Source organism: Crocodylus siamensis, chromosome 2, assembly GCF_052110815.1.
Source record: "Crocodylus siamensis isolate JL-2025a chromosome 2, ASM5211081v1, whole genome shotgun sequence".
Taxonomy (NCBI): Eukaryota; Metazoa; Chordata; order Crocodylia; family Crocodylidae; genus Crocodylus; species Crocodylus siamensis.
In genome coordinates, this window is record NC_143396.1 from 170928384 (window position 1) to 170950650 (window position 22267).

A 22267-nucleotide genomic window follows, 5' to 3' on the forward strand; every position below is an offset into this window, starting at 1 on the left:
AGTGAGGGATGCAAGTAATCTCCAGGCAAAGGGAGCACACTGCCCAATAAAGGTGATCTGCTTCCATTTGGTAATGTCTGTTTCTGCCCTCATTCTTCCTGCTAATTTAAACATGAGATTTTTTCTTACATTGTTTTCTTAGGCTAAAAACAGACATTGGTGGGGCTGAGTGGTCAGGGCTGTGATTCTGCAAAACAGGCAGGGGCAGTCCTTTACACACGCATCTTGATAGCATTTAAATTGAATTAGTCACTGTTGTCCCAGGGAGAGTTCAAATACTTCCAGGTACTTAATGTGGAGCAACTTGTCCCTCTGTAGGAACCCCGGAAAAAAGGCTTTGTCCTGGGAGAAGTCTGAGATCTGTTTTCAACCTTAGGTTCTGTATGATGGAGAAACTCTTCCATCCTGGGGAAAGAGGAGAATTCTGTTTTCCCTGGGTCTGGGTTACATTCCCACACTGCTTTATCAGTCCTTGTTGGATGTACTGCAAATGTTTGACAGGGGCAAATTGTGCTGGAGAGTGACCTGGGAATGCAGCCTTGCTGGTCATTTCACCCTGGCATCCCTTCAGTGTACACTGTGAGCCTCATGCAAGATTCAAGAGGAGGAGATATATTTTTGTATGTGGAGCCATAGGCAAGAAAACCCATCCCAGCCAACCCTGGGACATTTCCTAAAGATGAAATCACATCCCCCAGTAGAAGAACAATTCTTAGATTGTGAGGACCCAGGCAGAAAGAGTTCCATTTAGGGGGTTTAAATATAGCTGGCTCAAGATCGATGACTTCTAATAAAAGTTCTAATTGTCGATTTACTGTACTGAAGTGGAGTACAGTAAGTGTATATAGTGTGGCGTAGTTGTAGGAACAGGGAGGGCCTCTGTATGCTGCACTTGTGAAGACATGGCCTATGAATTATGGTGAGTGTCCCATGTCTGACCAGGCGGTAGAGGGAGGGGGGAGGTTTGGAGGCACACAGAGAACTCTGGTGGAAGCCTGTCCAGTAATGGGGGCGGCTGCTGGGGAAGGCGGGTGTATGCTATAATCCAGTGGCCCTTCCACACAGTAATAGTGTGGCGAAGTGTGCTGATGGAGAAGGGTACCAGAAACTGATATACGTGGCTGTTATCTACTGTGCTTGTAATAGACTTCAGTACAATGAAAACTTCATTTGTATGATGTAAGTAACTTCAATAGCTTAAACCCGTTAGATAATTCTACTGGTACAGATGATACAAGTGTACAGGCAAAGGATAAAATGTGATTCCATCTGGTGATGTGAGAAGGAGGGTATTCTGCATACACATTGCTGCAGAGCACAAGATTCTTACTTCTACAGCGCCAGGTTGCCCGGCAGGGTAAAGTGCTAGATGAGGAAAGGAGGCAGAGATCAAGGGTGTGGATGCACATAACAATGAGCCAGTTCAAACAGGGTTTGAATCGGAAGTGGTCAGGCCATATACCCTCATTGAACTGGTATAAACTGGCTGGAACAGTTAAAGTGTACCTGGAAAGCCACTCCTCTGATCTGTTGAATTTTGAACTGCTCTGTGTTTAGTGTGTAAGCCAAACAACACAGATCTGGTTGGTCCTCTAGGCATCCTACAGTGCAATGCTCTGCCCTCCCTTATTGCTGCACGTGGCTGGTGTGGGCCAAACTGTCTCTGGGGTCAAAGCTTACCTCTGTGGATGTATTGAGAATTTTGAATACATGGAGGGAATTTTGAAACTCCCCTTGAAATGAATGGGAAGTTGTTTTTGGTTGACTATGGTCACTATTTTCCATGTGTGTCAAAGGAGATGGCAGTAGCATGTTACACGTGCTGTGGTTTATAGGGCTGATGCTTTAGGAGACCACAAGGGAGGCTGCTTCAGTAGCTTCAGACAGCAGAGGAAAAGGCTTGTGTGACGGGTTTAAGGCACAATAGTTCTCTCATTTGGGTTTTCTGTTGAAACACTATCATTTTAAATGCTTTGTGGAGTTAAGACGGGGGCTGTGGACTGACAGCAAGGGTGCTGCAGGTGCAATGTATAGATAAGTTAAGGCAGGGTTCGGCAGTTTTTTTGGACACAGCCAAAAAAACCCACACCCTTGACTTGTGATGTTGGTGTGCCAGGGAAGCCATGAGGAGCCTGATCCTTGTTGTGGCAATGCAGCCCCATCCCCTTCCTTGCCACCCACCCTGAGGTGCGTGTACCAAACAAAACGCCTTCTTATGCCATGCTTTGGCACCTGTGCCAGGGGTTGCCTACCCCTGAGTTAAAGGATGGTTTTGGAGTGAGGTGGAAGGTCTTTTGACTGATGCTTTGGGTGAAGATGGTGAATATATTGAGACAGCAGAGCCTCCCCTTAGACATCTCTGCTAATTCTTCTAGTCTCCAGTAGGCTGGCTGAGGTACTGCATAGGATCCAGAATTTAACCATCTGTGTTGGCTCCGTGGCTTCAGTTTCGCATGCAGTCTAACCTGCAGGAAGCAAAGTGGAGACTAGATTGCAGTGGCATAGGTATTAGGACCCCAATGCCTCTGTGAATTATGGGGGCATGAGGGAACGCTGCAGTCTGGCGTGCCACAGGCTGTTGGGGTCCATACAGCGTGTCTTGAACTGTAGCATGGTTATGTGAGTTCAAGCTCATTTTGTTTGTAGATTTGACTTGATGGGAGCAGTGGAGTCAGGATGAGTCTGTTAGGGGCTGTAGGGTTTGGGAGTGTCCCTTGTGTAAGGAGTCACTATGTAGTGCCCTTGTCCTCAGGCTGTCGCTGCATTTGCGGCTGCAGTTACAGCTCCCCGAAGCTCTTGCATTTCCTTCTATACCTTTTTTGAGGTTTATGTCCGTTCTGTTAGGATGTGGGATTAAACAAAATCTTTCTGTTTAGCTGGAATCTTGTCTTGCTGAAGCATCTCTCTCTCTCTCTCGTTCTTTTCTCTAAGACTTCACCCTACAGACAGCTAGTTGTACCCTTCCCCCACATCCTGCCATCCCCTAGAGAACATGTCACAGGGAATTAAAACGGCTGAAAAGGCCTTGGAGAGGCTGCTGCTTTAGAACAGTCCCTCCTCTCTGGCCAGGAGGGTGGCCCCTCCTCAGTGCCCCTTTGTGTCCTGTCCAATTCCCCTCCCCCCATTCAGTGAATGCCACAGGACAGACCAGCAGCTCAGAGCATTTTTGATCTTTGCTCCGGCAGCGCGGTCTCTGATGCCATCCACTGCAGGGGCAGGGGGGGTTCCCCCACACAGCGAGACTCCAGGACCTTCCTGAATCATTGCTGCAGCACGCTCGATCGCTCCGGTTTCCTGGTGGCAGAAGAGGGGAGGTTTCGTTGCTGCTGCACTTGCTGGCTGAGTGCTCTCTTCTCTCTCCATCTGTGTGTGCCTCTCCCCATGACTCTGACAGCATCGCGTGCTCTCACTCTCAGTCCTTCTTCCCACAATTCACACACGGTCTCCTCAGAACAGGGATGATGTCACTTCCTTCTGGAGTGTTTCGGGGGTGTGGAAGGGGGGAAGTCACGACCCCCGGCTCATTCGTTCTGAGCAGCCCCAGTTGAATAAATGAGATTGCTATCTTGGAGGGAGGGAATTTTTCTGAAGATGATGCCTTGCTTTTTCGGCAACCAGTCTCTGAGCCATCCTTCTCTCTTCTGACTGGGATTTTCAATGGCTGCATTAGAGTTTGCTGTTTCTTCCTTCACTTGTGATTTCTGTCTCCCTGGACACGCACTTTCCCTGAAACACCCTCACGGAAGAGAAGAATGAGCTGCTGCTGGACCACCTGGCATGTAAGCATTGCTGATTCCTATAGATCTTATGCTGACCTGAGTGTTGTCAGTCTGGGGGTTCCTTCTCTCAAGGCTTGTGCATGCTTGTGCTCCCCCCAGATTGGGGTTCAGCATCCCAGGGCTTCTTGCATTACTGGTTCAGATTCATACTGTATCTGAAGCTCTTTTGTAAGTGGATGTGGGGTGTGGAGACTTTGCTTCCTATCAGTTGGACCTATCTTCTAACCTAAGAACCTCAAGGCTCCTTTTGCTCAATTCCCTCACTTTTCCTCCCCACTCCTTTTCTCAGATGTAGTTCTTTGGCCACGACCCAGGGCTTCAGGTCCTAGGACTCCATAGAAGGAAAGAGCTATTTATTTCTTGCAGTGTGACTCCAGGGTTGTACTAAGAGGCCTTCTCTCACACCTTTTTTCCTGTCTAAACGAGGGCAAGGGCCCCAGACCTCCTGGTTTAGATTTCTTAAAGGCAATCTTTAGGTATTTACTGAACTTGTTCTATCCCTGCTTCCCACATTGCTGTGTTCAGGGAGTTCAGGAAGGAAAAGACTAGCAATATCAATCTCTGTCTTTTTCATATTGAGTAATGAAAGACAAGGGACGCTGTTCCCTCTCCAACTGTTGCTATAGGTCAGGAATCCACCTAAAGGTTTTCTTTCCCCATGAAGTAGCACTCCTTGACATGATAGAAGGTGGCAGTCAGTAGGAAACAAGGCACTGTACAGCTGCTTGCATTGGTAGGGGGCTGCTGGAAAGTAGAATGATGTGGTGGGGGGAGCAGTTGTAAGCTAAGTATTGATGAAAGTACCTGTACTGTTAAGGATCAGCAATACACAAGGAACTACTAGGAGAGACCAGTGCATGCCCAGGCCAGGGCAACAGTAAGTAAGAAAGAACAGGCTGAAAAATATCTCTGTGTGTTTTAATAGGCGATAGCAATATTCAAGGAAAGGTAGAAAGTACCACCATGTGCCATGACAGGTGGTAGGGTTATTCATGGTAAGGCTTGAAAGTATCACCATCTGGCCAATGGAGTGAGCAGTTTGAAGGGTAGGGCTGTAATGTACCAAGTGCACTGATGAGTATGTGCTAGGGAAGTGTGAATCCAAATGGTGTGTAGTTTCACATTTTTTTTTGTTCTACTGATCTTGGAATACAGCGTTTCCTTTACTGAAGTGAGTAACACTCTGGAAGTGTGTCAGCATATTAATTTGTGGAATCTCCTGAAAAGTGTTAAAGATGTGTGAAGGCATTTATTGCTGTATGACTGAGGTGCGTGACTGTGACTGAGATGTGCTGGAGATCAAATTCAACTGGACCAGGTTGGCAGCAGGGCCCCATTAGGAGTAGATGTAAGAGAAGAACTGCCATCCTGTTCTTGTCCAGGAGGAGATCTTCAGGCCCAGTAGGTGGAAGAAAGAGCAGAAGCATGAGTGCTGGGTACAAGATGAGGGTACAAGATGAGGGTTTCTGTGACGTGATAATATCAGACTCTCTAATAACGCAGTTTGGCATGTAGGGATGCAGGTTGCCTGGACTATCAGGAACCCAAAGTACTTGGTCGTTTGAAGATTCTGCTTAGATGACAAGCAACCACTTCACTCATCACATCATTCGCATCATATGACAACAGGACTGAAATGTGAGACTTAATGTTAGAATATTGAACTGTTTGTTTTGTGCTAGAAACAAGGCTTGGTGGTTTGTAGCCTTTGATATCTTGTTGTTGATCCTGATTATATCACAATGAGTATCGAATGGTTCTTGTTTTTGCCTGGATTATGTAGTTTGGCCCAAGTAATACTTAGTGTTTCAGAGACACAACTGTGGAAAGCGTGGTTGCTGCAGGTTAGGACTGAGATGCATTGACAAATTTATGTGAAGGCCTGGAACTAGAAGAGCAGAAGGTGATGATTCAGAATTGAGATGCACCGGCCAAGCTGTCTGGTAGCCAAAGCTCTGAAACAGCATAGGATGCTCTAGGTCACAGAGGAAGTGCTGTGGCAGAGCTGAGGGTAAAGAAGCCTTGTACTGCAGGGGATGTTGTTATAAGGTCACCATTTATGTATCGTGGCAGAGCACATTGGAAGCCAGAAGTGGAGTAGCATGATCTGTAGCATGCTAGGATAGAAATATCTCCATGAAGCCGTGAGCCATGAGCAAATGCCAGAGCTTGTGTGGTAGATCACTGCAGAGGCAAATGATCATCAGAGCTCTATGAGGCCTTCAGGTCCAAAATAAAATATCCATGGCAGGCTTGTGATACTTTGGCAGAACTCTTAGCATACAGGGCTGGGTTCGATTGGAGTATAATAGGGTGCAGCAAAGCAGGACTGAAATTCCTTGGCTGAACCCTGGCAAGAGTAGAAGCTGGATAGTCCTATAGTCTTTGATGTGGCTGGCAGTACTTTTTTTTTCCTAAGGTCATTGGGTTGAAAAGTTAGGAAAAAAGTGGGAGGGACAGAGAAAAGTAATCCCCCAACTGATTATGATTGTAATTTTAATGCACGCAGGAGACAAAGTGAGATATGGGGACTGTTACACAATTAACAACTAGTACTACTTTTCTTTTGTGGTGTTCAAGGGAAGGTGGGAAGGTATGCTTCCCTGTGGGATGATGGGCAGCTCCCTAGTGGGGTGAGAGATGTAGTGATGGTGTCATGGTGGTGTGAGGGCCAACTCTTAGTGGATACTTTGGTGCATCTAGCCAAGTGAGCAGAAGGCATCATCAGGAAGCTTGGGACTGAAGAGCCTGGTGGCAGATATGTGTAGGCAAGAGCATGGTAATAGGAGGTTGTACAGAGCTTTGTGCCTGTAAAACCTGTCGGGGGCATCCTGTAGGGATCACTTACAAACACTGTGCTCTGTAACACAATTCCAGGTAATCTTGTAAGCTGGAGTCAGGTGTGTGTTCATTGTAGTCAGTGAGAGTTGTTGTGCACCTGTTTCAACTAACACTTCCCCCTCATTATACTGCTCCTCTTCTTCCCTCACCCTCTCTTTTTTCTGGAGTCTGGGATGCCCCCTGGTGATGGGCAGAGGAAACTATGATACTATCATTTGTGTAGGACAGGGAAGACTCTCAGGCAGGCCCTTAATGTGCGGTGGATGGAAGGGGTGCTAGCACAGGCCCTCTCTTTTTGAGGTGGCTGGAGATGACCTACATTGTTCATTCCTGTGCTTCTGTTTCAGGAGGTGAGTGTTGTGTCTGCTGAGCCTCTTCAGACCTGCTAGCCATGCCAGGGATTGTGGTGTTTCGCCGTCGCTGGTCTGTAGGCAGCGATGACCTCGTTTTGCCAGCCATTTTCCTTTTCCTCCTTCATACTACCTGGTAAGTAAGAAGTGCATAGACTCAGGAGAGGGCTGCCCTGAGCCCAGTCACGGCTTTCTTTTGCAACTCCTGTCTCTTGGGTCTGGAATTCTCCCTATGCTCCTTGGTGTAGCACAGACAGCTTCTACTGGAAGCTTGTGCCAGACTGTTCTGAATGTCTGGTGCCTCTTCTTGCCATTCTATTCATCAGTGGAATTCAAAGCTGCTGTTCTGACTTTTTTTTCATGGAAAATGTATTTTAGAAGCCTGGTGCCTATAACCATCATGTTGAATTTTAGCAGGGGGAGGGGAAGCTCTTCCTGATAGGGGCTCAAGGGAAAAGGATAAGAGTGTAGTGTGTTTAGCAGATTCCAAAGGATAGCTCAGAGACACCAAGTAGATGAGTCCCAGGTTACCAAGTTGGTCAAACCTGGGCAGCATGTCTCCAGAATGATAGTTGGGGAGGGGTGTGTTCAGGACCAAGTTAACCAAGATGAGTGGAAGAACTGGCAGGAAATGTGTGGGACACCTAGGATCCTTCTGTGATTCTGAAGGATGGAAAGGCTGGATCTATGAGGTGGTGGTAGTAGTGGGGGATATGGCTAGATGGGGAGATGCTTTGCTTCATGTTGCCACTGATAACTGCTTGGCTTGTGCTTGGCAGGTTTGTGATCCTTTCTGTGGTGCTCTTTGGGCTAGTGTACAATCCCAACGAGACCTGTTCCCTTAACCTGGTGGACCACGGCAGAGGCTACCTGGGCATCCTTCTCAGCTGCATGATAGCAGAAGTGGCAATCATCTGGCTCAGCATGAGAGGCAGCATCCTGTACACAGAGCCCCGGGATTCGATGCAGTATGTGCTGTATGTCAGACTGGGTAAGAGGCAGTGGCCTGGGGCCTTCTAACTACTCAGCCTCCTCACTGCCATCTGTTACTCTCAGAAGACTCTTCCTTCACATACACTGACAAACTCATAGCTCCTAGAAGACATCCAGATGGTCACTCCTCTGACTGAATATACGGTCCCTCTGGAACAGGAATGGAGTGCCCTACTCCTGCTTACATATCTTGATCCATCACCCAGCATACTTCCCTGACACACCTTTCCTTCATCCCCATTCACCAGAACACCAGCCTACACCACTTTCCCTACAACAAGCAGATTTGCTTTCCCTTATGCAATAAAAAGCATGTCCAACTGGTCAAACATTTATCTCTTCACTCCACCTTTCCACAAGCCTTGCCATAATACAAGCATATGCCTCTATAAACCATGTATATGCCCACCGTGATGTGTGCACCTGCCCCTCTCTGATGCATGTGTACACTCTAGCCAGCTACTTTATGCACATACGGACCAGCTTTTGACCCACATTTGTGATTGTATCTACCCAATCAGCAGTTTGCACATTTACTGTGTAGGTAAATATATGTACTGGATGCCCACAGGCCTCCTCTCTTCCTGAGATGCATGGGTAACCAGTCTTTTCCTCCTAAGACCTTTCTCCCACTGCCTACCCTCCAAATTTTTCAGGAATCATACCAAAAAGGGCAGCAGCCCTTTTCTTCAGGGTTCCTCATGTCTCTGGTTTATCCTCTAAGATACAGAAATGTACTAGTCCTCCAGACATCTATCCCAGGGAGAAATGTTTTCATCAGAACATGGTGGAAAGCTTGGCCAGATGGGGCCAAATCCATTTTAAACATGTGGGCAGAGCAACCTGTTGCCAGTTCTTGTTTGCCTGGTTTGATCCCATTTAGGATTCAGTAATGACCCAGAATTCTCTCTTGAGAGCTCTCTCTGTATGGGAGATATTTCCGCTTGTGAGTACTAAGTGCAAACCATTAATGAGGAAAGCAAACTAATTTTCCTTTCTTTCTGGCAGACAGACTGAATCTCCCTAGAGAAGGGAGCAGAGGCTGCCAGTTTGAGAAATAATGTATTAAAATCAGACTGAGTGGAGGGGTCCAAGAAAGGGGAGCAAATGAAAATGAAAATGCAGTCTCTTTCCCTGCCCAAGATGTCAACCCTGTTTAAAACCATTTTTGCATGAGGGCGTTGTCCCTTTCTGCTCCATGTTTCTCACTGTGGTTACCACAGTGACGATGGCAGTGGGAGTATTGTCACCATGCAGTTTAGGCCCTTGGGACTTCCAGATTTTTAAGCATGTGCGATCTAGATGAGCTCGGAATCCAGGGGAGTCTTGGCTACTCTAGTGCTCCCATCAGGTGGGGCTAACCTCGTGCTAGCAACTGTGGGAATTTTTTGAATGTGCAGCCAGTATCGTAAGAGCAAGTCTAGTTTTTAAGCATTCTTTAAAAGCATTTGTCCCCAACCCTGTTGGCTGGCTAAAGAGTCTTAGAAATTGTATTTGCTGAACCATTCATAAGTAGTGCTTACCAACATAGATGGGGCCTTAGAAGTAACAGAAGTTTTGGTGCTTGGCAGGTCTGCTGTTAATCACTGACACACAAGACCAGTGGATTGGGCATGTGTCTGTATTTTTACTGAGGGGAAACCGGTCCAGTGACTGGGATATACCAACTAATGAGAGAAGCGGTACTTGAAGTGCTTAATAAAAATAAGGTTTTGGCTTTGGAGAAATGGCAGTAGGTGCCTGGAGCACAAGTGAAATCAGCTAGAGCATTCCATTGCCTACCATAGGTAGGGGATAGCCATGACCTGAGGTCTGTCAGAGTTAGGGTAGTTAAATGCTCCACATTCTTTTAAATTTGTAAAAGTAGGTAGGACTGATCCCCAGGTTACACATGCATCCTCTTGAATCTGTTGGAACCAACAGTCATTAAAGGCTCCCCATCTACCCCTTCTGATCCTACAAGAAGCAAGAGGGATTAACTGTCTGAGCTGGACAAGCCTGGGAACTGATTTCTTCCCCTCATATGCATATACTTTCAGAAGAAGGAGGCTAAGAAACCAGTCCAGAACCTGGGAGGCCCTGAGGCAATTATCTGTTCCACCACAGATTTCATGTGTGACTTTGGGCAGCGGACTTAGTCTCACTGCACTTCAGTTCCCCAGGGATTGGGTACTAGAATAAGAGGGTCTGGATATATTTCTAAATTTCCCAAGATTGTACAGAGTTGGATTCATCCCACATTGACACCCTTCTAAATTGGCTGCCTTAGTTAGGGAGGCCATTTAACATGGTGAGACCTAGCAGCCCATGTTATATAAGGGAATCTTATGTGCATTGCATTGGGGAAGAGGGAGAGGTTGGAGATCTCTGGGCATTTATAGATGTGCTCTGGGGGGGTGGGAGTGGGGTATGGGGGGGGGCGGTGCTTTAGTTAGCTAGCTGCACTAGTTAAAAGTGCCCAAGCATCACATGTATCAGTGTCCCCGCACTGAAAAAAAATGGTGGCAGGGTGCTTTGAACTAAAACTCATTGAATGATCTTTAGTTTAAAGCACCCCACCACCATTTTTCAGTGCAGGGATACTGATACAGGTGACATTGGAGGCTGCTGGAGTGTATTAATTTTGCACTCCAGCAGACTTGATTAATTGTGTTGGATTTACAGCAAATTGGAGCAGCCTCATTGCCTATCTGTAGGAGCCTTCTATGTCCTACTTTTGCCTGTGATGCAACTCCAGGGGTTGCAGTGGTGTGAGTATAGTTAGTGTGTTATGTAGGGATAGGGGGCATACAGGGTCTAACGGCTTTCTGCATCACATTCTTAAAGATTACCTTTCAAAGTCTTGTAGCTAAAACCCCAGTAATCTATTCTGTGCTGCTGTCCTGCTAGAAAACAGAATACAGAACTGAGCCCAACAGGGTAATTAGCAAGCCGGTGGCTAAAGGTCATGTGGTGTTCAGGATTTTTCTCTCAGCCTGGGAGCTGTTGATAGGAGGCACAGGTGGACCTGCCAGAGACTAGGCTGGTGGGCTGCTGTTTTTCTGGTCTCCTGTGTGAAGGGGGAGGTAGTGCTAACCTTTAGAAAGATGCTGCTATTGTGTGCTCTGTTTCTGTTGTTTCAGCCATCCTGGTGATCGAGTTTGTGTACGCTATAGTGGGCATTGTTTGGCTAACCCAGTACTACACCTCGTGCAATGACCTCACTGCCAAGAGTGTCACCTTGGGTATGTATTTGGTGTCCTTGAGTGTCCTGAATGTGGTGCTTGGGTAGTGCATATCCTACACACTCCTTTGTAGATAGTGGGGTGCCCCATAATCCATTCTCATACATGGGGAGGGCCCCCCTGGAAATTGATCGAAAAACAGTAGCTGTGAAGACAGTACTTCTTATCTGAATATGCAGTCACACAGAGCAGGTACTGTGTACATACACTTGAGCTGCCTGCAGTGAGACAGGAATCCAAGACCCTATCATAGGCCAGTGTAAAAGGCTCAGGTCCCCTTCAGTTTGTTTCATAGAAGACTTTACTGTTTATGCAGAATTCCTTTCAGGATCTCAGCCAGTCTTACCAGGGTCCTGATACCAGCCCTGGAATCCCTGAGGTATTGAACAGATATTTAGGTGTCTTCTGCATGGGTAACCTCCGAGCAAGAATCTCAAGGCTGGAGAACCCTCTCAGAGGATTTCCCTTCACCACAGTTGGCTGCAAGAGTGAGCAGGGTTGCATCATCCCTCTGCTCTCTGCAGCAGTGGAGAGGTGAGCGTGGTGTGCACACAGGAGACTAGGGTGGAGGAGCTCTTACTGTGGCCCAAGGATAGAGCCCCTGATTTCCTCTCTGCTCTCTCTGCAGGAATGGTAGTGTGCAACTGGGTCGTCATTCTGAGTGTCTGCATCACTGTCCTGTGCGTCTTTGACCCGACAGGGCGAACCTTCGTCAAGCTTCGGGCCACAAAGAGAAGGCAGCGCAACCTGAGGACATACAACCTGCGGTAAGGGAGCATGGAACAGCTGTCCAGGAAGAGGAGGTCTGGAACTACATGTTGATCTCTCCAGCTCTTGGCGCACTCCCTTTCCTGCCGTGGGGAGCTCTCACATGCAGGCATTACTTCCTTCCTTTGTGAAAGGTCATTTGGAAAGACTGTAGTTCTGATGCTCCTGCATATTCATGGTGTGTGCTATGTGTAGATCAGTGTATGTATGTGTCCAGAGAAAATCGGACACTGCAGGAGGTCTGACTAGACCCCATGTAAGCCAGTGGATTTGCTGCCCCTGATGAGCTCTGATCAGTAATTTCTAGTGTTCTTCACCCTGGGCATGATTTTTCCCCTGTTACACTGATGTAACACTTATCCTGCAGTTAAGAGTGAGACACCATCTTCATTCCTAGCTCCTTTATTCCTTTATTTTTTATCTTTTTCAAAATATTACCCTTTGGCCTGAAATGCCCTGTGTTTGGCGTAAGTCCAGAAGCAATTTTTTTGTGTTGGTGTTTAGACATTGTAATTAAGAACCTCTTGTGCCTGTGTGAGCTTACTCAAATGGGAATATGAAAGCTTTTTTTCACCAACAAGAATTTTTCAGACTTTTTTTTTTCTTCTTATAATGCTGGGACAACACAAACAGGCTTTGTTTTTACGTGCAGTCTTGACACACGCATAGCCCTTGGTCAGGAATGTGGCTTTGCAGGGTTGTGGGCATTTTCTTTTAAATGTGCAAAATTACAGACTTTTGGAGAAGAGCCTGCAGGTCACGTACTTCATCTCAAGAATATCCACTGCAGTGGAGCAGAGTGCTCCAAATCTTCGATCCATTTGAGACAATGAAGGAGCGTTTAGATGGTGCTCATGTATTGGAAAGGACCTTGGACCTTTTCCAGGCCTTTTCATACACCCTTAAAGGAATGTGCATTTTTATTTCATTAGGGCAAGACCCTTCTTTGTTATTTCATTATGTTCCTTGCATCAGTCCCAGGAGTGTTCAGGACTCATTGTACCTCATTAATCAAACTTACATGATGCAAGAGTGCTGCATTTAAAATCCAGATGTATAGAAAGTTCAGGATGAGTAGCATGTGGGCCTAGGACCACATGCTGCAATCCTAGCAGGCGTGGCTCAGCCCTTCACCTTCCTAAAAGGGAAACTGAGTGCCATGTAGCCTGATATGTTAAAAATAAACTCTTCTCTGCTTAATGGGGATATTAAAGAGGCATATACAAGCATAGGGGTTTGCCCAGTGCTGAACTTAATTTCCCTGCCATCCCGTAGTATTTTGTGCAGTGTGCTGTGCACCTGTTGTTTGCCGTGCTGTGCCCAGAAGCAGCTACATTTCAATGTTGATGACTGTTTAAATCGACAGTTTTGAGATTGAGTGAGTTATACTGTGATATGGAAACCTCAAATGTGCTGATGGCTTTTATTATTAAAGCAATACTGCCCAAAGGGCTTATTTTTATACCCTCCTGTGGTCTGGGAGCTTAATCGTGTAAGGTACCAAGGTTCTGCCCATTCCCATTGAGTTCAATGGGAGTTGAGGACATTCTGAACCTTTCAGGATAAAATCTTTAGTTTACAGTCTTTTGACTTGTATGTGTGAAAGTGATCTTTGTAATCCACTTGAAAATCTGAGCTGTATTTTCCTTGCCTCATAACAGAACGTGTTAAGATGACAGGCTTCTTTTTGGTTTATTTGTCACATTTAGGATCCTTAGATTTTAGTGGCTTCCTTTTTGTGGTATTTTGCTATAGTTCTTTAACTCATTTTAGTTGCATTGTGGTTTTGGCTGTACAAATGGCAGTCAGATATATGTGTATGCATGTGTGTGTTTAACAGACCTACAGAACTAAAGAAGAGTTCTGCTAATTATGCTAATTATGTTCTAGCAAATTTCTTTGGGCCAAGTAAACAGGAAATTTTAGCTTAAAAAAATCCTATTTGGGAAAACTTGGAGGGAATGAAAATACCAGCTCATCACAGGCTCTTCAGCCTGCCAGCTTGAGGTTGTGAAGTCGTTGACATGGCCATCTGGGCTTTCTTGTTTTCTGGAGCTACTGATTGTTGCTAGCTTCTTAAAACAGCAATATTCTTGCCCTTCTTTTGGAGTCTTACTACCAGATTCTGGGTTGTTTTTAAAAACTCTGAAGATCCCTGTCAGGCATGATCAGATGGATCTTCTCACTTGTTCCCTCATCCATGTTGGAGTGCCTTCTATTACCAGATCTTTTATGAAGCAGCCCACTGTATGCATGGGCGTTTCCCAGCAGGATCCTGTGCTCGGAGAACAGAATTGAGGTGATCTGTTTCTGAACAATCTAAGCTGTCTTTCATTCTACTGCTACCAGCATTAAAATCTGTTTTGGGAATATCTCTATAGAATAGCTTTTCAGAAGAAATTGGATACCATTCCCCACATCTTTTAAAGGCAAGTGTATTTGGTAGATCTGATAATCTGTGTTTTGTACACATCTCAATCAAAAATAGAGAAGGACTAGTTTACAAAGTGTAGATCCTACTGTCCAGTGGCACTCTGGCTTTGTTTGAGCTCCTTTGCAATGAATTGTCAGCAGAACTTTGCAAATATTTGATCGTATCAGTTCAGTGGTTGCACCAAAACATTGAAAAGTGTTGTGTGTTGGGTTGAACAAAACATTTTGCTTTTAGGATTTTTAACCTTTAAAAAAAATGTGGGGGGCAATTTTCCAAAGAAAATGAAGTAAAAACTGAAACATCTTTTTAAAAGAAATGTTTAGAATTGTTTTCAGCAAAAATTTTTCATAAAATTTGAAAATCATTTTGGTTCCTCCAGAATTGTATTTTTATTGCATAAACTATTTGCTGAAAAATGTTGCCCTGTTCTATTTGTAAAGTCCAATTTGTAGCAGCCCAGGCGTTCTTCTGTAGAGGTAAAAAAGTCTGTTGGGTGGTACAGTCAATCCAGAAAATGTTACATCACCTGCAAACAGCTACTCCTAGGCACCCTTCTACACTCCAAAGAGCCAGACATTTTCAAACATTTTGCCTCTCTCAGACCATGGCAAAGCAGTAGCCTCATTACAGCTTTTCTTCTCAGGGATGGGACTAAGTCTGTGGACACTGATGTTTAGGTCTTGCCAGATGGATCGGAGCTTTCATGAAAATTCACCTTCTCTGTACTTTTAACAATATTTATCATGTACAGAACACTGCCTTCTAAATCATTTTACTTGTCCTGCATATGCGTAGGCATACAGAGCTTGAGCCAGAATCTTCTTTACACTAAGACCCTTTAGTGCTGCCAGAACAGTGTAAAGAGGCCTTGTAATAAAAGAGAAGTTGGCCATGTGTACATGATATCACTGACAGCAATGTGCATGGTGTGTATACTGGCTCTTGGCGCTTTCTCTGTGCATATCCTCTTTGCTGTCCTATTACCTGTTTTCCTCATATGCATATTCACTCTCAACTTCTGTGGCACAGGCACCGCCTGGAGGAGGGACAGGCCAGCAGCTGGACACGCCGCCTCAAAGTTTTTCTATGCTGCACAAGAACAAAGGATTCCCAGTCAGTAAGTAACTGAGCGTTTCCCTATTAGGAAGCAAACACTAGGCATCATCTGCCCTGGTCTTGACCTCTTCAGAACAGGGCACAGGACATGAGGATGAGCACAACCACAGCACTTTATGTGGTCAGTTTCATAGTTTCCTTTTTCTCACTTACTTTTCTTACACAAACAACAGGGGGAGTGGACAAAGAGACAGAGACGTGTCTTAAAATGGGAAGATGCAAAAACACCAGTATTGTCAGGAGAACTCTTATGGACAGGTGGAGTTCCTGAAACTGCTACTGACTGCATAGACTCAAATTAATAATGTCCTTAGAAGTCTTTTCATGGCTTACAAACTGATTGTGGCAGGACACCAGTGTAGGAGTCAGTGACCAGTTCTCAGTGTGGGAAGCTTCATACTGCAGAAGCAGGCTTCACAGGTCTAACCTAAGCTCTTTATCTTGCTCCCACTGCAGTCAGCTGCTATTTTGCCATTGACTTCAGAGGGAGCAGATTCATGCTGTAGAGCAAATATTCAGTATATTTATAAATGACCTGCTAGAGTGGTAAATAGTAAGGTGGCAAATTTTACTGATGACTCGGTAATATTTAGGTTAACGGCAGCATTTGAGAGAAACTCCTGAAGGACCAGACAGAACCAGGGAATTGATACCAATGGTAGATGAAAGTCATTGTAGATAAGAACAAGGTAATGCACATTGGAAGAAAATAATTAAATTACTTGAGCACACTGATGGTCTTTGAATTAGTTATAACCTCTCAGGAAAAGACCTAGGAGTTATCAAGGACAGCTCAGCAAAGATGTCAATGCACAGCAGTGGCCAAAAATCAAAAAAAAAAAAAAGTTTGGCTTCATTAAGCGGGGATAGAGAATGGTACAGAAAAATGCTCCCCAAATGCAGCATGTTCTAGCCTCCTAGTCTCAAAGGCAGGAGAAATAAGAGAAGTGAATAGTTAGGGTTCTGAGAGGGATGTGAATTTGTGTGTTCAGCAATAAAATTATTTGATTTGGAAAATTAAAACGTTTTGTATTTCAGAGTAATTATTACTATTATTTAAATTTCATTCTGCAGTAAGTTTTGGTATTTTGACCTTTTGTCCTCGTTCAGCATATAAATGAATATCAAAATGAATAGCACTTCCTGTGAGATGGAGGTTTTGTTTTTCAGTCTGCTGAGGAATTACTGTTTTCTCCTTCTTGGAGATAGGAACTTTCATTTTTGTGGTCTGGAGTTGCAGTGTTGGGGCACCTTCCTACAGTGCAGGGAGAAAAGTTGCTGTCTTCATACTGAAGTTCATAGACATTGCTGCTTATCCCAGGCTTCTAGGAAAAGTTGGCTCTGTCAGTGTAGTCATTGCCTGGACTTGCAAACAGACCTTTGCCTGATGGACATCATTATGAGCTACTGAGCAGAGATGGGCATTTTTATACATGCAAGTGCCATAGTGCTGGGTGCTTTGAAAAGTGTCCAGTGCTGTGATGCTTGCAGTAGTATAGGCTGCAAAATGCATGTCAGCACTGAGAACATGGCGGTGGTGCACTTTTTTGAACTAAAACATATACAAGGTGCTTTAGTTCAAAAGTGCGCTGCCACCATTTTCTGTGTGCTGATGCACATTTTGTGGCATATACAACTGCATGCAGAACAGTGTAGTGCAGGTCAGCTCGCTGCGAAGTGGTGGATCTCCAGCATGTCGGAAGACCAAAAAGTATATGTATAAATGCCCTGTGGGTTTGGGGTGTAATCTGGGCAACAAGGGGTGCATCTACATGTGTGCTTTACTGTGGAGTAGACTAATTAGCTCCACAGTAAAGTGTCACTGTCTGCACCTCTGCTGGTATTAGGACACAGTAAACTAATGAACTCTGTAGTAATATACTGCACTGAGACGCAGGTGTAAAGACTGATTGTAGGAGTCAGTTGCACCTGGACAGCCCAGCCAGCTGGAGGCTTGCTCTGCCCTGGCTCAAATTGCTGCTGTCCTGGGCTCACATGTAAAAACTGTGCCCGGGAGCAGTTTACTCCAGCTCAAACAGCTCCAAAGTTTATTGCTTTGCATTAATTATACCTGTAGATGCACCCAGTGAGTCTAAGTGTCAGCTGTGCTCTCTATGGGTGCAGCTACACGTACGCTTTAATGCACATTAGCACATTTTAATGCACATTAAAGTGTCACGGCTGCTCCTGGGACCTGAACCTGTCACAAGGTACCAGGAGGCAGAGCCATACAAGTCCCGCACAAACTGATATGTCCTGGGCCCTGGACATCCCTAGGGTCAGCTCTGCTATTTAATTAGTGTGCGTTAATATAGGCAATTGCATTTTCAGCAGCACTTAAAGTTCATGCTCTTTAGTTAATGCACAGTAAGACAGGCTAGTGTGCATTTGCCTGGTACCCCACAATGGGACACTTGTGTAATTCCAGCATCTCAGAGCTGACTCAGTTAATCAAGTCAACTGGAGTGCAGCGATTGCCACACTCCAGCAGCCTCCTGTGTCTCATATATCAGCACCCCCATGCTTCAAACTGGTGGCAGGTGCTTTATCTAAAGCTCATTCAATGAGGTTTAGGTAAAGTGTCCTAACTGCCATTTTGAAGTGCTGGGATGCTGATGCACGAGATGCTCCAGGTGCTTTAATTAGAGCAGCTCTTGGGGCCACTCTATGCCATTCCCACCCCGGTGCACGTGTATAAATGTCATACATGTTCAAATACCCTCTGCTGCCAAGACCTTCATCTCCGAGGTCTTGCAGTTACTTTTTGAAAGCTTTCTTGCTGAGCAAGGAGTAACAGTTAACCTTTCCCCCTGGTTTTTCCACTGGGAAAGATTGTTTGTTGCCTTTGACTTCTGGGAGTTTTTTTTCTCACCTACATTTGTTCACATTTCCTGCATGCCCTGGTTCAGGGAACTGTGCTAGAAACTGGAGTATAGATATGTGACAGAGAGCTTGGGTGCTCTGTCACTTTAAGTGGGAAGCAGCCCAGGAAGGGCCTTGCCAGACAGGCAGGGTGCAGCTGGGACTGGATTGCTATAGAGACCAGCTAAGGAGATTAATTAACAGGCACCTGCAAGCAATGCAGGGAAGTCTGCTGACTGGAAGGGGCCAGGGCCCTGGGAGAGAGATGGCAGGGCCAGAGCTAGGGCAAGCAGTCTGGCCATGGAGGCTGAGCAAGGAAGATCTTTATAGGGGTGCCTGTGACTGCGAATCAAACTGTGTGTGCTAGGCCTTGAGACTGCTAGGGAAGCTTAGGGCTAGCAGAGGATTTAGACCCACGTTGGGGTAGTAGTTTTGTTATAGCCAGAAGCGCTTGTGTTAGATGTTTGGTTTTAGTATATGGAGTGAAGATCTCAGTGGGCTGGGGGGAACTATGAAGGGTGGCTTGAAGGTCCCATAGCACCTGTAGCAGGGGGCACAGCAATCCCATAGTGCCTGAGAGGGGTATGCTGTGCACTCCCAGAGGGGTCATTTCAGACAGCCTGGAGTGGCTCAGCCACCTGAGAGAGGGCAGAGATATAAGGCCTTGGAACAGATAGGCCTAGGGCCCAAGACCCAGACAGTCCTGGGAGGTTCAGCAGCCTGAAAAGGTTGGAGATAAGGTCTTGGAAGGCAGACAAGAAGCTGGGGACCATGAAGCATGGTCTAGTCATTGGACTATAGCTAGAGGGCTCAGCAGTAGCAAAAAAAGGGTGGAGGCCGAGACAGTCTAAGCCTGACACTGAAACAATAGCAGACTTGCTTTGGGTCCCTCAGGCAGCCTTCCTCCTAATAAATAATAAGTATATTAATGTATTATTAATAAGTAATAACAGCCTCCCTCTAACAAAGGCATGGTGGGCGAGTAAAGGAAGTGAGGGCCTCTAGAGTTAGAAGTGGGATAGGATTTGTGTGGCCAGCAGGAAGTGTCATGGCTGCTCCTGGGACCTGAACCTGTCACAAGGTACCAGGAGGCAGAGCCACACAAGTCCCGCGCAAACTGATATGTCCCGGGCCCTGGACATCCCTAGGGTTGGCTCTGCTAAGGGGTAATGTTTCAGAATGGGCTAAGATTAATGCTGAACAAAATGCTACTTAAAAGAGCACACTTAAGTGTGGCATTGTGCATCACTGGCTTTTGAAGTCCCATGCTTTCAATTACTGATGATTCAGTTTTGTAGTATAGGCAGCCAGATATGGAAGTAAATAATCTTGCCCTGCAGGAGTCTTCCTGAGGCAGAGTGATATGAGCCCCGTCTTGCCCTCATCTCTGCAAAGAGAAAAGGGATTTGCTTGCTTGCCTTGCCTAGTTTGCTAAAGATGGAATTCATTTATTTCCGGAAATGAAGAATTCCAAATGAGTGGTCAGAGTAGAAGTGAGATTGCATCCTCTAAACCAGCCTCTCCTGTCACATGCCTACTCCAGCATTCAAGGATTTTTAGAGCACTTTGGGTCTTGCTTGGTGTCCTTCCTCTTGTGCGAAACCCTTCTACATTTCACCCCTCCAGTTCAGTCATCTTTTTCTGTAGATAGTTTCTCCCTCTGTTTATTGGGGGTTCAGCTTTGGATAGTTCCAGAGTCCTTTTGCTCCACATATCCCCGTGAGACCCATTTTGCTTATGTCAGCGGAGGGTGGGTCTAGGCCTCTTCCAGGGACAATATTGTCCCCTTAAATACTAGGTAATTGTTAGCTTAACCCATTGCTTATATTCCTGCAGATGTATAATACCACCCAGGACTGAGGTGACTCTGAAACCATGTAGCAAACAGCATGATGATAATCAATTTAGGAGAGGTACACATAATATTCTTAGAAGTAATTCAGCTATCTCTCTTCCTAAAATGAATTGTTCAAATCAAATCACTATTAAAGAAGGAGGCTGGTCTCGAGGCTAAGGAACTGACTGGAGCCTTGGTTCAGTTCCAAGCTGCCTTTGTGCCTCTGTTTATCACCCTCAAAACAAGTCAAGAATCCTTTCTTTCTCTCTTTGTCTTCTCTATCACAGGGACATTCTTCCTATCTATATGTATAGCACCCAGCTCTCAGGTGGCTCTGTTTTTGGAGGAGGCTGCTGGGTGCTGCTACTGTAAATATAAATGAGCAGTATTAATAATTATTAGACTGGATCTGTCTCCCATGAGGTCCCCTGGGGGATGGTTTGGAATGAGGCCATTGTTGTGTACTGATTTCCATTAATTTGCTTTCCCTTTTAGCTCCTTTCCTTCCCCATCCTTCCCAAATTTCTCTTCCTTAACCCGTCCCTTTCTGGATTTTGCAGGATGCCTACTCTGAAATTGCCTACCTATTTGCTGAGTTTTTCCGAGACCTTGACATAGTCCCATCTGACATCATTGCAGGCCTGGTCCTCCTGCGGCAGCGACAGAGGGCAAAACGCAGTGCAGTGCTGGATGAGGTGAGTGCTAGGTGTGCCTTCAGGTCCTGTTGTGCCTATAAGGGACCCTGAGGATATGGCTACCTAACTTATTTCCACCTGTCTTCTGATTTTACCTGTTCCCCTGACGTCTCAGTACATGTAACATACCCACCTTGTTTCTGTAGCCCGATGGGTCACTCATAGTCACTGCTCTGTGAAGTAAAAATATTTGTTTACCTGAGATTTCTAATGGGCTTTAGGGACAGCGAGTGAAAAATTGCAGCCACTTTCCTTTTGTAGGGGGTGATGCATACAGATTTAGCCCCACATCCCAGAAGTGCTGTCACCTTGAGGGTTGAATAGGCTGATTACTTCACATTGCACAGCAAAATAACCAGTCAGTCCTTTAGAGGAATGTAAAGTAGACTTCTGCATCAGGATTCATTTTGCATCCATCATACCAATGTAGTTTTGGTGCTTATGGTGTTCTAGGAATTGCAGATTACAAATAATCTGGTGGACCCTATGACAAACATGCCATGCCTCCTATAGAAGGAAACCAGGTGACCTGCTCACAGTCACGTTGGGGGTTAGTGACAGGGCTGGGAATTGAACCTGAGCCTCCCAGCTTCCAGGCTTGGACCATGACTCTGAGTCATCCATCTTCCCTGCACTGGGATGAAAGAGCAAAGGGAATCTTTGGGGGATTATTGAGCTCTCAGGAAGTTACCGAACCTGGAATTTGATTTACTCCTACCAAAAAAAGTGATGGGCATGAAATGGTCAAGGGTTTCCATTTCCAGGGCTGTGTTGCTGTTGGCAGTAGAGGTGCTGAACCAGGGGAACTGAGATCAGAGTGGACAGAAGTTGGAGCAGTGATGGGTTCAGAAAGCTGGCCAGGTGGTAGGAAAACATCTTGCTGCCTGTGAATTGTGTTGACATAGGACACTTGCCCTTCTGCACAGCCAGTGTTTCTTGGTGACTCGGAGAGGACTCTTGCTTATGCATGTATGTGATTTACAGGCGAACAATGACATTCTGGCCTTTCTGTCTGGGATGCCAGTGACAAGGAACACCAAGTACCTGGATCTGAAAAATGCAGTAAGTCATCAGTTAGTGATCTCACCTGTTCTGTCTGCAGCTTTTAAGAGTACAGCAAGCCCACCTTGTTTCTCCACACAGCCCTGTTCCCTTTTCTCCATTTCAGCAAATTTTTGCTCTTTTCTTTCTCTTTTTGTCTCGCATAATCGCAAAAAAATTAAAAGACTTATTAGATGATCATAAAAAGTGCTTGCACTTGTGGGCTTTTCCATCTTCTACATTTCCTAAGGCTGTGGTTCTCAACCTTTTTTTTTTCACCAGGACCCATTTGTAAACATCAATGGCCAGTCCCGACCCAGTTGCCCT

General features: G+C 45.6%; 1 protein-coding gene across 6 annotated transcripts in view; it reads left to right on the forward strand.

Moving 5' to 3' along the window:
* The window catches only part of DAGLA (diacylglycerol lipase alpha), a 115291-nt gene that overhangs the window by 57333 nt on the left and 35691 nt on the right, over positions 1-22267 (forward strand). For 3 of the 6 annotated variants that reach the window (XM_090032277.1, XM_090032275.1, XM_090032276.1), the window contains exons 2-8: positions 6968-7106; positions 7750-7961; positions 11086-11187; positions 11816-11954; positions 15419-15506; positions 20765-20899; positions 21884-21961. In XM_090032277.1, the coding sequence (XP_089888403.1) occupies positions 7012-7106; positions 7750-7961; positions 11086-11187; positions 11816-11954; positions 15419-15506; positions 20765-20899; positions 21884-21961 (849 nt within the window). In that variant the 5' untranslated portion in view covers positions 6968-7011. Of the gene's footprint in view, positions 1-3443; positions 3780-6967; positions 7107-7749; positions 7962-11085; positions 11188-11663; positions 11722-11815; positions 11955-15418; positions 15507-20764; positions 20900-21883; positions 21962-22267 lie in introns of those variants that run through there. The other 3 variants (XM_090032278.1, XM_090032274.1, XM_090032279.1) reach the window with 3 other exon arrangements.